Source organism: Neomonachus schauinslandi, chromosome 9 (genome assembly GCF_002201575.2).
Source record: "Neomonachus schauinslandi chromosome 9, ASM220157v2, whole genome shotgun sequence".
In the NCBI taxonomy this organism is placed as follows: domain Eukaryota; kingdom Metazoa; phylum Chordata; class Mammalia; order Carnivora; family Phocidae; genus Neomonachus; species Neomonachus schauinslandi.
Window position 1 is genome coordinate 12,254,267 of NC_058411.1, and position 13,782 is coordinate 12,268,048.

General features: G+C 52.2%; 1 protein-coding gene across 1 annotated transcript in view; it reads left to right on the forward strand.

The window, feature by feature from the left end:
- The window catches only part of CCDC88C (coiled-coil domain containing 88C), a 117,797-nt gene that overhangs the window by 41,828 nt on the left and 62,187 nt on the right, over positions 1–13,782 (forward strand). Inside the window, exon 4 of the mRNA XM_044918051.1 lies at positions 10,165–10,234. Coding sequence (XP_044773986.1) covers positions 10,165–10,234 — 70 coding nt within the window. The remainder of the gene's footprint in view (positions 1–10,164; positions 10,235–13,782) is intronic.

The following is a 13,782-nucleotide window of genomic DNA, read 5'->3' on the forward strand; positions in this document are numbered from 1 at the left end:
AGGTGGGAGGGATGGGGTGACTGGGTGATAGACACTGGGGAGGGTATGTGCTCTGGTAAGCGCTGTGAATTGTGCAAGACTGTTGAATCTCAGATCTCTACCTCTGAAACAAATAATGCAATATATGTTAAGAAAAAAAAAAAGGTAGCAGGAGGGGAAGAATGAAGCGGGGGAAATCGGAGGGGTAGACGAACCATGAGAGACGATGGACTCTGAAAAACAAACTGAGGGTTCTAGAGGGGAGGGGGGTGGGAGGATGGGTTAGCCTGGTGGTGGGTATTGAGGAGGGCACATCCTGCGTGGACCACAGGGTGTTATGCACAATGAATCATGGAACACTACATCTAAAACTAATGATGTAATGTATGTGGATTAACATAAGAATTAAAAAAAATTTATAAATATGTTAAAAAAAAAAAAAAAGGAATTCTCCAGTTGCTGGCCCACAGCTGTAAGATCCCTCACTGCCATGGATTGGGGTTCCTTGTGTCAACGCCAAGCACTGATGCTGATGTTCTTGCTGGGAGGAGAACACAGGGCATGAGCCACCCCAGGCAATGAGTGTGAGGACAGGACCCCCCTCCAGCACCCCTGCCGCAGCCCCTGCTGGAGCATGTTCCTGGGTGTAGGAGGCCCTCAGTAGACACCGATGAATGGAAGTGAGCTCCTTGCTATACTGGAAAGAGCTCTAGGGCAGAGTCAGAGGAGACCTGGGTTTCTAGAACCAGATGTGATGCTGCACCCCTATGATTTTCCGCTCTGGGCCTCAGTTTCCCTGCTCTGTAGGTAATCTGGAAGGCTCTTTCAGTTTTAAAAGCTCGTCTCACTAGCCCCCTGCTGTTGGCTGGGATCTGTCGGCAGGGCTGTGTGTCCATCTGCTGGTCCACCTGGGACCCCTTGCCCCCGCTCCCTGTACCTGTGGTTCCTGTTCTTCCCTAGAACCCAACTTTGGCTGCTGGTGACAGGCTTGTATTTACCATGTAAAGTGGTTTCTGAAACAGCATTTATGGGCAGAAATTCTTCTCAGAGGAGCTGAATGCAGTGCCCTCCCCATGCTTCTGGGGCTCCCCCATAACCGTTTTTGGTCCAGGGGCTCACAACAGGCACTTCCCAGCATCAGATAAGACAACTCCTCCCACAGAGCTTCTCAGGTATCACACCAACCCTAAAGGGAAGGTGACAGGCCTTTGCGGGGACACTTGAGCATCCTCCAGCCCCCGTCCCTGTTGGGTTTCCCCTGGGTTCTTCTGGGCCATGTGGGCACTTGCCCGGGTTCAGAGTTGGCAGCCCTGAGTTAGTAACTTCGTAAAGATGTGCGTGTTCCTCCGTGCCAACACCCTGTCTCCTTTTCCACTTCCCCTCCCCTGACTTTTGAAGGAGCCATACATCCCTTAGAGATGGTCCTGGTCCTGGAACAGATGAGGGTGCGGCTTGCCTGAGGTCACACTGCAAGTAGCTTTGCCTGCACACAGTGGTGATTGCGTTTCCAGGGGCTCCTTCCCACAGGTCTGCTCCTCGATCTGCTCAGAGGAAATACTTATTTTCCTTTCTGTGAATAAAGCATGGTCTTAGTTTGTTTTTGTGCACAGAGCCATGAGGAGAGGCAGCTACGAACATGGGGGCAGGAGGTTTGCTCCTGCCGCAGTAACCCTGGATGGCCCAAGTCGGTAGCTTTAAATCACGGGTTGCAGAGATGCAGTGTGGCCTAGTTAGGGGAAACCAGTACTCTTGGGCTCCTGTGAGTCTGAACTGGTTTCAGGCCCTGGGGACCCCAGGATTAATTGAAAGGAGTTAGAACAGATGGATTGAATCTATCAGCAGCCTTACGTGACAGCCTCTTAACATAAAAGTACTTCATTACCCACTCATTTTGCCAGGACTCCCTGCCCCAGTCAGAGGGAATGCGGTACAAGCCAGAGCCCCTTGTCCAGATGGAATCACAAGCACGTGGCCCCACGGGCCCAGGCTTTGAACAGGTGGCCGAGGATAAATCATCAGGCTTACATCTCCTCCCAGCAGCTCAGTTAGAAACTCGTGCTCTCGGCAGTGATATCCCAGAAAGCGGGCTGGGGCGCATGGTGTTGGAGTCAGGTCCCTCTTGATCTCAGATGAGGTGATACTGTGGGGGGGCAGGATTTGTCGGGGAGAGGGCAGCAGGCTGTACGTACGGAAGGTATGAGGCCAGCATCACCGATACGGAGTGCTCCAGTTTGGGCCACGGGGCAGTTGGCGTGGCCCCGGGGAGAGCTCACCACCCGGAGTGCCGTTCCTGGCCGTCGCTCTGGACCCTGCCACCAAGCCCCGTTTCCAGCACTGTGCCGTGGTTCTCTCAGATTGGAAATCCTAGTGATTCTTTTCCTGACCGCCTCACGAGACTGTGGGGAGCAGGAAAGCGATGGCACCTTGCTGCGGTTGGGTGTGTGTTTGGCAAGGCCAGGCTTTCAGGCAGTTTTTGGTTTTGACCGAGGAGTGTTGAAGGGCGTTAAGGAACCCCTCTCGGCCAGATCCAGGTGGGAGGTTTTGAGATGTGTCCTGTGGAGGACAGCTCATTGATGACGTGAGCATAAACCGTGCGGTGCGTGCGGAGGACCCCGGCACGTCCCCAGCTCTGTGGGTCTGGGGTGCTCCGTGGGCATCTCAGCCTTGTGGAGTCCCAGAGGCGTGTGACCTGCGCGGGCCCTTGCTAGTGCTGTGTACTCCCTAGCGAGGTTCTTGCTGTGGGGCTTAGACATCTCTTCTCTTATAGGGCACTGGAATAGACACTGGGAGCGTTGGAATTCGGGTGGTATCTTTCCTGTCGGAGTCACTTCTGTAATGTAGGAATTTTTTTTTTTTTTTTTTTTAAAGATTTTATTTATTTATTTGAGAGAGAGAGAATGAGAGAAAACACATGAGAGGGGGGAGGGTCAGAGGGAGAAGCAGACTCCCTGCCGAGCAGGGAGCCCGATGCGGGACTCGATCCCGGGACTCCAGGATCATGACCCGAGCCGAAGGCAGTCGCCTAACCAACTGAGCCACCCAGGCGCCCTGTAATGTAGGAATTTTTAATGAGCCTTGTTTTGCTTTGTTTCCTCCTAGAACGATCATATTTGGGAATTAACGATGGAAAAGTTTCCAAACCAGCACTGCAAACTCACTATGAGATGTTTTAACTTTTGTTAACATCTGCAGGCTGGTGAATCTTAAGGCATACATACAGCAGCTGATCTTGCCAGGGTTCCAGGCGAAGAGAGTTGAGTTACTTCCATCACGGTGGTGGAGCAAAGCAGGTGGTTTTCGGGACTTGATTCCCTGTTAGTGTGAGAGAGACAGGACACCTCTTCCCAAAAAAAAAAAATAGGCTCCATGCTGGGTGTGGAGCCTGATGTGGGGCTTAATTAAACTCACAACCCTGAGATCGAGACCTGAGCTGAGATCAGGAGTCAGATGCTTAATGGACTGACACAGCCAGGCACCCCCTTTTTTGAAAATCTTAATATAAATTTTGAGGAGTCTTTTCTGATCAGTCTGATTTTGTCAGTTGTCACCATAGCAGCTTTTCACTGCCTCTGAGTGGGGCGTTGAGTGACAGGGCAAAATGAGAGGGCCACGAATGTGGGCAAATGAAGCATTTAGAATTCAGAGGAAAGAAAATGGTATGTGATTCGGGGCATCAAAGGTAGCTGCATGGAGAAGGTGATGTTTTCTATGAGCTTTGGCGGATGAATAGGATTCTGACTGGGAGGAGTGGAGGCTAGGGTTGTGGGGGGAAGAAAGTGTGCCCCAGTGGGAACTGCAAAGTGTGTATAGTGCAGTGTAACCCTAGGCTTGACTTGTTGGCCCCATTTAGCAGTTCAGACATCTCTGGGCTTTCTCCTCCTGTGGGACTCCTAAGCGTTCTGCATAGCCCAGCTCAGACACCTCCTCCAGGAAGCCTTCCCAGACTTGCCTGGGCAGAGTTTGGCTGTGCTCCTTGTGCTGTGCTGCTCTGACCCCCGCCCTCTGTGCTGTGATTTTCTATCCCCCCCCCCGCCTTTCCATTCAGGCTGAGAGTTCTCAGCTCACAGCACGGTGCTCAGCGTGTGTCTTCTGAATATCTGAACTGCAGACGTGAAGGTGGGTTGGGTGTACACTCAAAGCTGATACCATGCGTGTTTCTGATTTTCAGTATTGACTCTGAGAACATGGCTAGGTCCATAACAAGGCTCTTTGTTTCTTTGGCTCTGTGGAAGGCACATTTTTCTGTTCGGACCATCCTGACCACCTTGGTAACCTTCTGGATGCCTCTGCTGGGTGATTGTCTTAACTTTTCGGGGATTTCCCCTCATTTACTCAACATCAGCTCCTATCCAAACCCCTATGGAGGGTCACTCGTGGGCCCGAAAACTTGACCTTTAGCAATACTTGTTTTGTCTTCCCGGCACAGTATCAAGCTACAAAACGGAGTTTCATTTGGAGGGGAGAAAAAGAATTCCTTCAGTGTCTTCATGACATCCGTGTTCTTAATCCAACAGGCCACACACACACACACACATGTGTTTCCACCCTGCAACTTCTCCAGGACCTTGCATTTCTTCCACGGGGGTAGAAAATGACCTTTCTGTTTGAGTGGGCACAGAGGTCCAAGCTGGCCCTGGCAGGATGGTGAGCCTCTTCAGTGCGGCCTCTACATTGCCCCCAGGCAGTGGATGGAACTTTTCTGGGAGCCCTGAGCCTCGATCTTCAAGGGCCTGGGGCTCTGGAGCCCACCCCTCCCCCAAGGGCCTCCCTGTAAGTTAGCGCTGCCCCCCACTCCTGGTCCGGGGTCGCCTGGATCCTGCTGGCTGGCATCTGCTCTTCCCAGCTGGGGGAGGCTTTGCGTTTCCTTGTGGGAGATGCCAGAGTGCACTTCGATTTGGGAGCAGGGGGGTGGTGTTTTAAAAAATGGTAAGGCAGTTGATTTTCCTCTTGGATACATGGTGAATTGTCTCGAAGGAAAAGATAATTTTCACGAGCCTGTCATTTCGTAGCTCAGTCGCTGGCAGGTGCATGCTGCGCGAGAAGCCGTGCCACGGGGTTCGAATAGCATCATTTAAGGTGGTATGAGCATCACAGGATCGGTAGAAAATGTTGGCAAATCTTGCCCTTGTCCTGGTGGCCCTAGGAAAGAATGTGCTGTCATTGTGGTAGATTCTCTTTGAGAGTTTCTCTTTCTTTACTAACATGCCTTCAGTACCGTACATGCAATTGTGTATCCGTGTCTTAAGCATCTTTTGTTGTCTGATGAATCAGGATGAGCGCTGTGTCTCTGAGGACCTAACCAGACCCCGGGACCCGTTCGAAGCCACAGTGTTGAGGTGCTTCTCCTCTATCACACACCTCGTCATACTTTCATTTGTATTTTGAGGTGTTGGGGGAGTGTTTTAGGCCCTCCTTTTAATATACTGTTATTGATAGTTGTACTGTGAGGTGGACCGTTTACTAAGAGTTTGGGGTACATGCACTTATGCCCAGGGTAAGTGTGTAGGGCATTTTAAGGGGCCTGAGCTGAGTCCCCTGTTCCTAAATGAAGAGAGGAGGTCCTGGGAAAAAGCACGGGCTCATTTTGGTTCTTCCAGGACATTCAGCTGCCATGGTCGGGTGGGTACACTCTCTGTAAGTCTTGAATGGGGACTGGCCAGAATGGAATTGGGGGGCCCACCTCCCGCAGGGACCTAACAATTAAATGGAGTGACTGGACAGAATGCAGAAATTGAGCTTCATTTACAAGCCCTCGGAGCGAGGGGGTCACATCAGGCCCCTGCTGGGGTCCCTCCCGGGTCTCTCCAGCCCCTGCAGTGCTGCCTCAGGCCTCTGACTCCCCCTCACTGTGTCCTCCTGCCTCTAGCCAGGCAGCGCTGTCCACAGGGCAGTGACAGAGCCTTCTAGATCTTTTCATCCTGAGACTTTGCTGATAGCCGCTAAGTGCAGACGTTCGGGAAACCTTGAACGTTCCCTGAGAGGAGTGAGGTTGGGGAGGATTTGAGGAGGGCTGGGGACAGGAGGGTGCCGAGGGTGTAGCCTGGCCTTGTGGCAGCAGCCCACATTGCGGCCCGGGTTTCAGAGACCAGCAGGAGAAGCGTTTGGCGTCCCAGGCGGTGAAGCCGTGCTCCTGGGTCCACCGTGGCCACCCGCTTAGTTGTAATCAAGTGTGAGGTGTGCGAGTAACCCGGCGCCTCTGGAATCTGCTCATCAGCACCTTCTGTCATCCTTCCTGTCACTGCCAGTGTTCCATGATCCGTGAGGCCCTGAATGGGGCTCCCCCCGGTGTCCTGTGCTTTCCCTCCCCACTGAATACATGTGTACTTGTCAGGAGAGGATTCGAATAGGAAGGGAGCTGTTTCCTGCCACTCAGCTGCCTGGTTCTGTTCTCAGAAGTTCTCCCCAGCCATGACCTCTAGAGCCAGGCCATGGGCCCTGTGTCGTCGCCCTTGGGATGCTGCTGAAATCAGGAAGCTGGGAATCCGGCGGGGGGGGGGCAACCCTCTAGGCTTGTTGACACCACATGCGAACACAGATGCGCAGCCCCTGGCACCCACCAACTGGGGCGACAGACGCTCCCTGCAGAGTGTCCTGGCCGGCCCCTTCCCTCCCCCTGCATGTAGGGCTGACGGCCTGGGAGGAACTTCGGAATTCTGATAAGATCCCAGCTCCTGGATTTGCAGCCAGGCTGGTTTCAGGTGGGCTCTCTCCCCTTTTTTACATCACAGAGCACTTTCCAGCCCTCGGCCGCTGAGAATCCTATACGCCCACCCTCCTCTCATCTGTTCTTGGGACTCTTAGTTTGTTTACAGCAGTTACCAGTGGGAACCTTCCAGGATGCGATGTGTGGCTTCGTTTATGAAAAGGAACATCTGGGGCTTCCCCAGCATCTTTTGTTAGGATCCGATAACCCACTCAGAGGAGGGGATCAAAATCCCCCCTGGACCTCCAGATTTAACCCTTCGTCCTCCCCACTCTCTGCAGAGGGTGAGGGTTCTGCCTCTTCCCTCCTGCCCATCAGGTCACAAGGATGTGGTGACAAGACCGAGGCTGCGTGGAGGCTCGTGTGTGCCCTTGTCCCTCATCCTGGCCTCAGCCTGTGACAGTGGCATTGCTTTTGCTCTTTGCAGAACTGGGAGGGCTTGCTGGCAAATTTGAGGGCTGCTTAGAGCACACCCCTTGGCTTCTGTTTTCCGTCCTGGCTCTGTCCCACCCCACGCAGCCGGCCAGGGTGTGACCAGGTGCCCGCCGAGCCGGCCGGTGTCAGCTGCGGCCTGCACAGTGGCTTTCTGTTCTCAGTCCCGGGCGGGAGGGTCTCCTCGTCAGCAACCACCTCACGTCCCCACTAGATGGAGGGCCTGGCCTGTCGCCTTGGAGGCCCTGCCACCCCGAGGGTACTGACTGTCATGTCGGGGGCATGACAGCTGCTAGGCACATGTGGCTCTCTGGGGCCTCCTCGTGCAGCTGGTGTGACCGAGGACGTGAAATTTTAATGAAATTTGAAAATTGTTGTTTGATTCAGGCACCGGAAAACTTTTAACTGTGTTGGGGACAACTTGGGGGTGTGAAGCTACTTTGTGCAGATCGAGTGTTTCCGATGAAAATTTCGCATCTGGGTTGAGATGGGCCCTGGGTATAATCCCCTCACTGGATCCCAAAGACCTTAGCCTGAGAAGAGAATGTAAAATACCTCCTTCATGATTTTATGTTAGTTATGTGGCGAAATGATGGTATTTTGGATATGTTGGCTTAACGTATTATTCGAGTATTTTCATACACACAGACACACCTTTTTTTCCTTACCTTTTTTAGGGTGGCTACTAGAACATTTGAAATTAATATATGTCTCGCACTGTATTTCTACTGGATGACTCTGATACCTCGGAGCCTGCTTTTGCTGAAAACGTGCTTGGTGGTTCTCTAGGGAGATGGTTAATGTCTCGGGAGTGCTTTGGGCCACAGGATTAGATCTTAGGAGACCCACGGTGTTTTGTTTTTTTATTTTTTTGAAAGGAACAAATTTAAAAAATCATCTGTTCATAAAATACTACTACTTGATTGCACAAGGGATACATTTCTTGTGGGAAAATTAAAAGTAAAACACCCTGTTTTGGGAGAATACGTGGGTTTTCTAGCAATCGTTTCTAGCCGTGTTTCCAGCGAGCTTTTGCTGAGATCATCATTAGCATAAAAATACCACCTCGTATTTTTCTGTGAGCTCTTCGAGATGATTTCACGTTCTGTGTCTCCTTTATAAGTGTGAGCAGTCCGATCATAGCGCCGATGCCCCAGACCCTTGGACAGTGACAGACGGAAACTAGCCCAGACTTCAAAAGGGGCTATAGCTGGTTGGACAGTGATAACAAGTAAATCTTCCAGAAGCAGGGCTGAGCACTTGAGTTTAGTGTTGAGGCAGAAGAGCGACTCCGTGACTGAATGGGCTTAATCTGGCCTGGAGTCTTTACTTTTGCTGGATGAGCGAGCTGGAAAGTGGATTTTGCTGATTGTACTCTTCATGTGTGTTTTGCCCCAGGGTGAGACTGTGGAATCCTTTGGCAAGAGCATTCAGTTGATAGACTGTTTTGTATGTGTGTTGACTTCTTTTGGGCCCCGAAGGAGGGCTGAGGCACTCTACAGCTCACACTTGTGTCTAGCACAGGTATTTGCCAACGAAGAGTGTTTGAGAAAACATGAGCATCTCCTGTGGTGACCTGCGACCCCAGATAATAAAAACGTTCCCTAGCATTGAGTGGAGAGGGGTCCGGTGTGTTTGGGTCCGCATCCACTCCTCTCCTCCCCCACCGCCCCAGTCTGGTGTAGACAGGAGCCTTAGAAAGACACTGAGGGGGAGGATGAGATCATTTTATACATCTTTTGAAGGTGTTGGCCTCTCCGGGCATGCTTGCCAAGGCTACCACTCTGAGCTGACGATTTGGACATCGTTCTGGGGTGTTCACCTGGGCCCTGTGGGGTTAGGGGATTGTGTGATTGTCCCCATTTTCTTCATCAGCGCTAGTTGGCAGTATATAGAATACAGAGATCCTCGTGTTCACATTGTGCAGTAGAGTGACGCTGGAAAAAAGCCGTCTCACTGGAAACGTTTTTAAAAAGGCATAAGAGAGGGGCGCCTGGGTGGCTCAGTCATTAAGCATCTGCCTTCAGCTCAGGTCATGATCTCAAGGTCCTGGGATCCAGCCCCACGTCAGGCTCGATCAGCAGGGAGTCTGCTTGTCCCTCTCCCTCTGCCCCTCCGCCCTCCTCGTGCTCTCTCTCGCTCTTTCTCTCTCTCAAATAATCTTTTTTTTTTTAAAGGCGTAAGAGGAGCTTTGTTGGTGAAGAATTTCTGTAGTGACCACTTTTGGAAGAACTTCTGTAGTGACCACTTTTGTAATATGTTAAGCCTGAGAAAACCTACCTCCTTACTTGTCTCTGTAAAAATGAGACTTTTATCTTCTGATTGGTGAAAAACAAGGCACATCAGGGCAGGGAAGAAGACCTGTCCCGAGAAGTGCTCTGGGAAACAGTGCATCGGGGCCAGCACACTCCGCTGGGGGAGCTTGTTAAAGAGCCCAGACACGGGGGGCATGACTGATGGCTGGTGCCTGGGCCTTCTTTCAAAGCCCCTTGGTGTAAGGGCCAGAAGGCGGCTCATTTCCTCGCGCCACCTCTAACGGGTGCAGATTAGCTGTGATTTATCCCCTCTCCCGGGGAAGCCGCTGCTGTAAATGAGAGAAGTCTCCTCATTTACAGCTCGTACCAAAGACATGCTGAATGCTAGGATCCTGAATCATCAGGTTATAAAGACTCCGTAGCTTATCTCTCATCTTTACTCTATTTTTTTTAATTGCACCAGCAAACCGTACAATAAAAATAAAGACCGCTCTTAAAAGGAAATTTACACCTAATCCTCTATCCCAGCCTGCAGTAGATCTTTTCCCAAGGTCTCCGTCCATCTGCAGGCATGATTTTTATTTGTTCATGATCAAGGTAGAAGTATAATTAACTTGGACTTTACACGTTTATTTGTATCCTAAATATTCCTTCCTATTATAGGGGATCTTCATACTTAGCGCTTAATGGCCACATGCACGTTCATCCAGTGACTTGATAAACTGTAATTTTCTTAGTCATTCTTTAATTTTGTTTCCTGTTCTTAACGGTATCTTTCCCCCTTTGTTTCTGTAGGAAGTTCTCCAGCAGCTGATCGTAATGAATTTGCCCAATGTCTTGATGATTGGCAAAGACCCGCTGTCTGGTGAGTGGAAGCTGCCCCCTGCGGTGCCCGGGGCAGTGCCGCGGGCCCCGAGCAGCTGCCGGACGCACAGCTCTGACGACCAGCTCTGGGCCGGCACGGTGAAAACACGTGATCATTCCGGCGAGCTTTTTGAAGGGTGGTTTATTACCCCGAGGCAGGAAGCCAAGCGCGCCTTTTTTCCCCTTAAGAATGAGTCCTCCCAACCCCTCCTTTGCAAGTGCAGAGGCAGGCGAGGCCACCGCTTCCTCGGTCTTAGGGACCTGAGTCGTGTGGTGGACTTGCTGGGGCTCTCTCCTTAGTGAGCGTGGAACCCACACCATCATGGGATGTGGTAGCTATTGGCAAGAAAGAATCTTTCAAGGGAACTAATGTTCCTTCCGCGGGGATCCCGCCACGCTTTCGTTCACCCCGTGCTGGATCTCTCCAGCATGTCCCATCTTGTATCTGTTTGCACGCCTCCCGCCGGTCTCTGGAGCCCACGTGGGCAAGGTTTCTAAGTCCTAGGCTGGGACACTCGGTGTGACTTTGAAGGACTGAAAAAAATGTCCTCCTGGACACCTTCCAGAAAATCAGAGCGTCGCTCATACCTGCCAGCTAACTCACCGGGTGAGTTGAAGAGGGTGGTGGATTTCTTCCCTGCCACATCTGTGTGCCTTGACCCGCACGCATGGCTCATGGACGTCGGCGTGCAGGCCCCAGGGACAGCGTACTCGCCGGCTGGGACTTGTGCTGGCGGAGACCTGGTTGGCGTTGGTCTCTGGCCTCCTAGAATGGGTGAGGGTCCAGGAGTGCAGGAAAGACCCCACAGAGTGCTGGCTTTTACAGAAAGGACCGAAGCTTTCCTCTGTGGCATCTCCTCTTTCCTGCCGGCATCTGGCCGCCCTTGCCCCTGTTCATGAGAGTAGCTAGTGTTGCCTCAGGACCGAAGGAGGAGAACCTTGAAGGATCGGCCCAGGACAGTTCTCACGGAGAAGTGGTATCTCAGTGCCGTGGTGCCCGAGAGCTGCAGTAGCATCTGGAGCCACCGGGTCAGCGGCAGCGGGTGTCCTCCGGGGGCCCCGCGGGCTGGCATGTCTGCCTTTTCTCCGTGTGAGCCGAAAGGAAGAGGTTTCTCGGGCCTCCCCTTAGTCTCTAGCATAGCTGGCCATGAGCACCCACGGCCTTGCACAGCCCTGGCTTTGCAGCGGCCGCGCAGGCCCACCTGGTGGCTCCTGGTGGCGAACGCCCTCCCCCCTGCTCGGTGTGCTAGTAACGAACGGGGGAGCCTTTGGTTCGCCTTGCCTCTGGCTCTGCCTTCGGGCCATTTGTCCTCTGGCTTTATTTCAGGGTTCCCCCCCCTTCCAGGTAGAGGATGCCAGATGCAGCCCATCCCAGCCACAGCCCCGGGCTCCAGGGGCAGTTGGCACTCTCGTGTTTCCCTAGTAACGTCAGGAAAGTGGGGGGTCTGCTTTGCTGAGCAGAATTGTGCTGATTTATTCAGGGGCTGGTTTTATAGGGGCGGGGAGAGATGCCTGTGGGAGGTTGGTGGCTCAAGCTTAGTTCTGCTGCTCTGTCTGCTCTGGAGACAGCCAGAGGTGTAAGGTGAAGAGGCAGGTGAGGAGCAGGAAAGGAGGATGCTCCCTCCTTGAGCCCTTGGTGAGCCCGCCATGTGCTGGGCACCGTGTATGTGTTAAAACACGGGAATGGGATCGTGCTTCTGGGGTGCAGCTGTGCCATCCCATTTATAGATGAGAAGACAGAGGCTCGTAGGGTTTAAGTGACAAGCCCTCGGTCCTGTAGCCCGTAAGCAGACCCCCGGAGCCTGAGCTCCCCATCGGTATCGCATGCAGATGTGTCAGGTTGGGCCAGTATTTGACCATTTTGACCTACGGACGTGGCGGTGGCGTATGGTCCAGTCTAATGTCAAACACATCCACTCCCCATCCAGCCACCCTGTCACGCTGTCGTGCTGTGTAGCTGGCCCACCCTCCTTCTGGTGGTGTCCCTTCTCTTCCCTGTCAGTGTCCCCACTCCCCCCCTTCCTGCTGCCATCTGGAAGCCTGTACTCCGGCCCCTTCACCAACTACCTCCATACCCTGGGACCCTGGCTCCAGCCTCCCCCTCAGCAGAGTCTCTGTTCAGCCTCTGAACCACATGGGGCTGAGAGAGGTTGTCCATATGCAGAGGACACAGGTCCCCACTTTGGGTCTGGTGATGAGCAGAAGCATCTGTAAGGATTGGACACTGACTTGTTTTTGAAATTGCTTTATTGAGGTATAGTTTCATACCATAAAATTCACCCATCCTCAGTATACAACGTAGTGATTTTTTTTTTTTTTTGTCATAAAGGTATAGAATTGTGCAACCTTCACCACAATTCAGGTTTAGAACATTGTGGAGGAGCTGCTTTTGAGCCTGTGACAGGTGAATGGAGTGTCCCTGGCACCGAATAGAATCAGTACACATCTGTCAAAAAGGTGGTGTCACCAGCTCTGAAGGAGAGGCTGGGAAGAGACCGTGCGCATCGGCCTGGCAATGAGCTTGGCTTGGGGGGGTCCTCCAGGCAGGGCCTGTGCCCATGGCTTGGGCAGGCTGCACACGGAGGGCTGGGGTCGCCTCACCACGGCGTCATGGCCGGGGAGCTGTGAGCTGGGCGCATGCTTGGGTAGGTTTTGACAGGGGCCCCAGGAGGCCTCTGAGAACAGGGACGTTGGCAAGGGAGACCCACCAGCAAGAAGACAGAGAGGCATATTTATGGAATAGTGTTTTCTGTTTTAAATTTTAAAATATAGATGAGTGAAGAAGCATTTTGGGTTTCTTTTTAAATAAAGAACAAAGTTGGTTTCTTTTTTGTGTGGTTGCCTAGAAGTGGGCTTGGGAGGTGGGAGGGGTGCTTTTTTACTAATTCTGCCACACATATCATAGGAGCATGGCTGTGCTCTTTTTGGCTGATGTTGGCACCGTACTATTATTTATAACATTTCACAGTTTAGGGTTTTGTTTTGTTTTTGGTTGTGTGGGGGGCTTTTTTTTTCTTTTGGCAAATGCACCTCAATGGAGCTGGGTGCCAGGGGCGGGACAGGGCCCAGCAGAGCATCTAGACAAACACACACACACACACACACACGATGTAATCTCTCATGAAGGCAGGAATCTTTGGGTTTTTTATTTTTATATTATTGCCAGTGTATTCTAGGTGTTTAGAGCAGTGCCTGGCACATAGTAGGTGCTCAATAAATAAAGCATGCATGCTGGAGACCCACTTTTATCTCCTCCTCTCTCCTGTCCCCACTTCCCTATTCCTTCAAGCCAGTGCTCCTGGCGAGTGTTAAACACATGCTCTCCCAGATGCAGAGGTCGAATGTCAATGGTCAGGGTCAAGTGAGAGTTGATCTCTGCCCAGGACCATGTGTGTGGCTCCGCAAGGCCCAAGATGATGCACTGGAAACTGCCCTCCCCCCACCATCTTGCGCATCCATTAAGTACATTTGCATGGTTTACCAGAGTCTGTTCTGGAAGAAGTCACGAGAACCAAGAGAGGGTGATGTCTGCTTTATCCGTAGAACGAG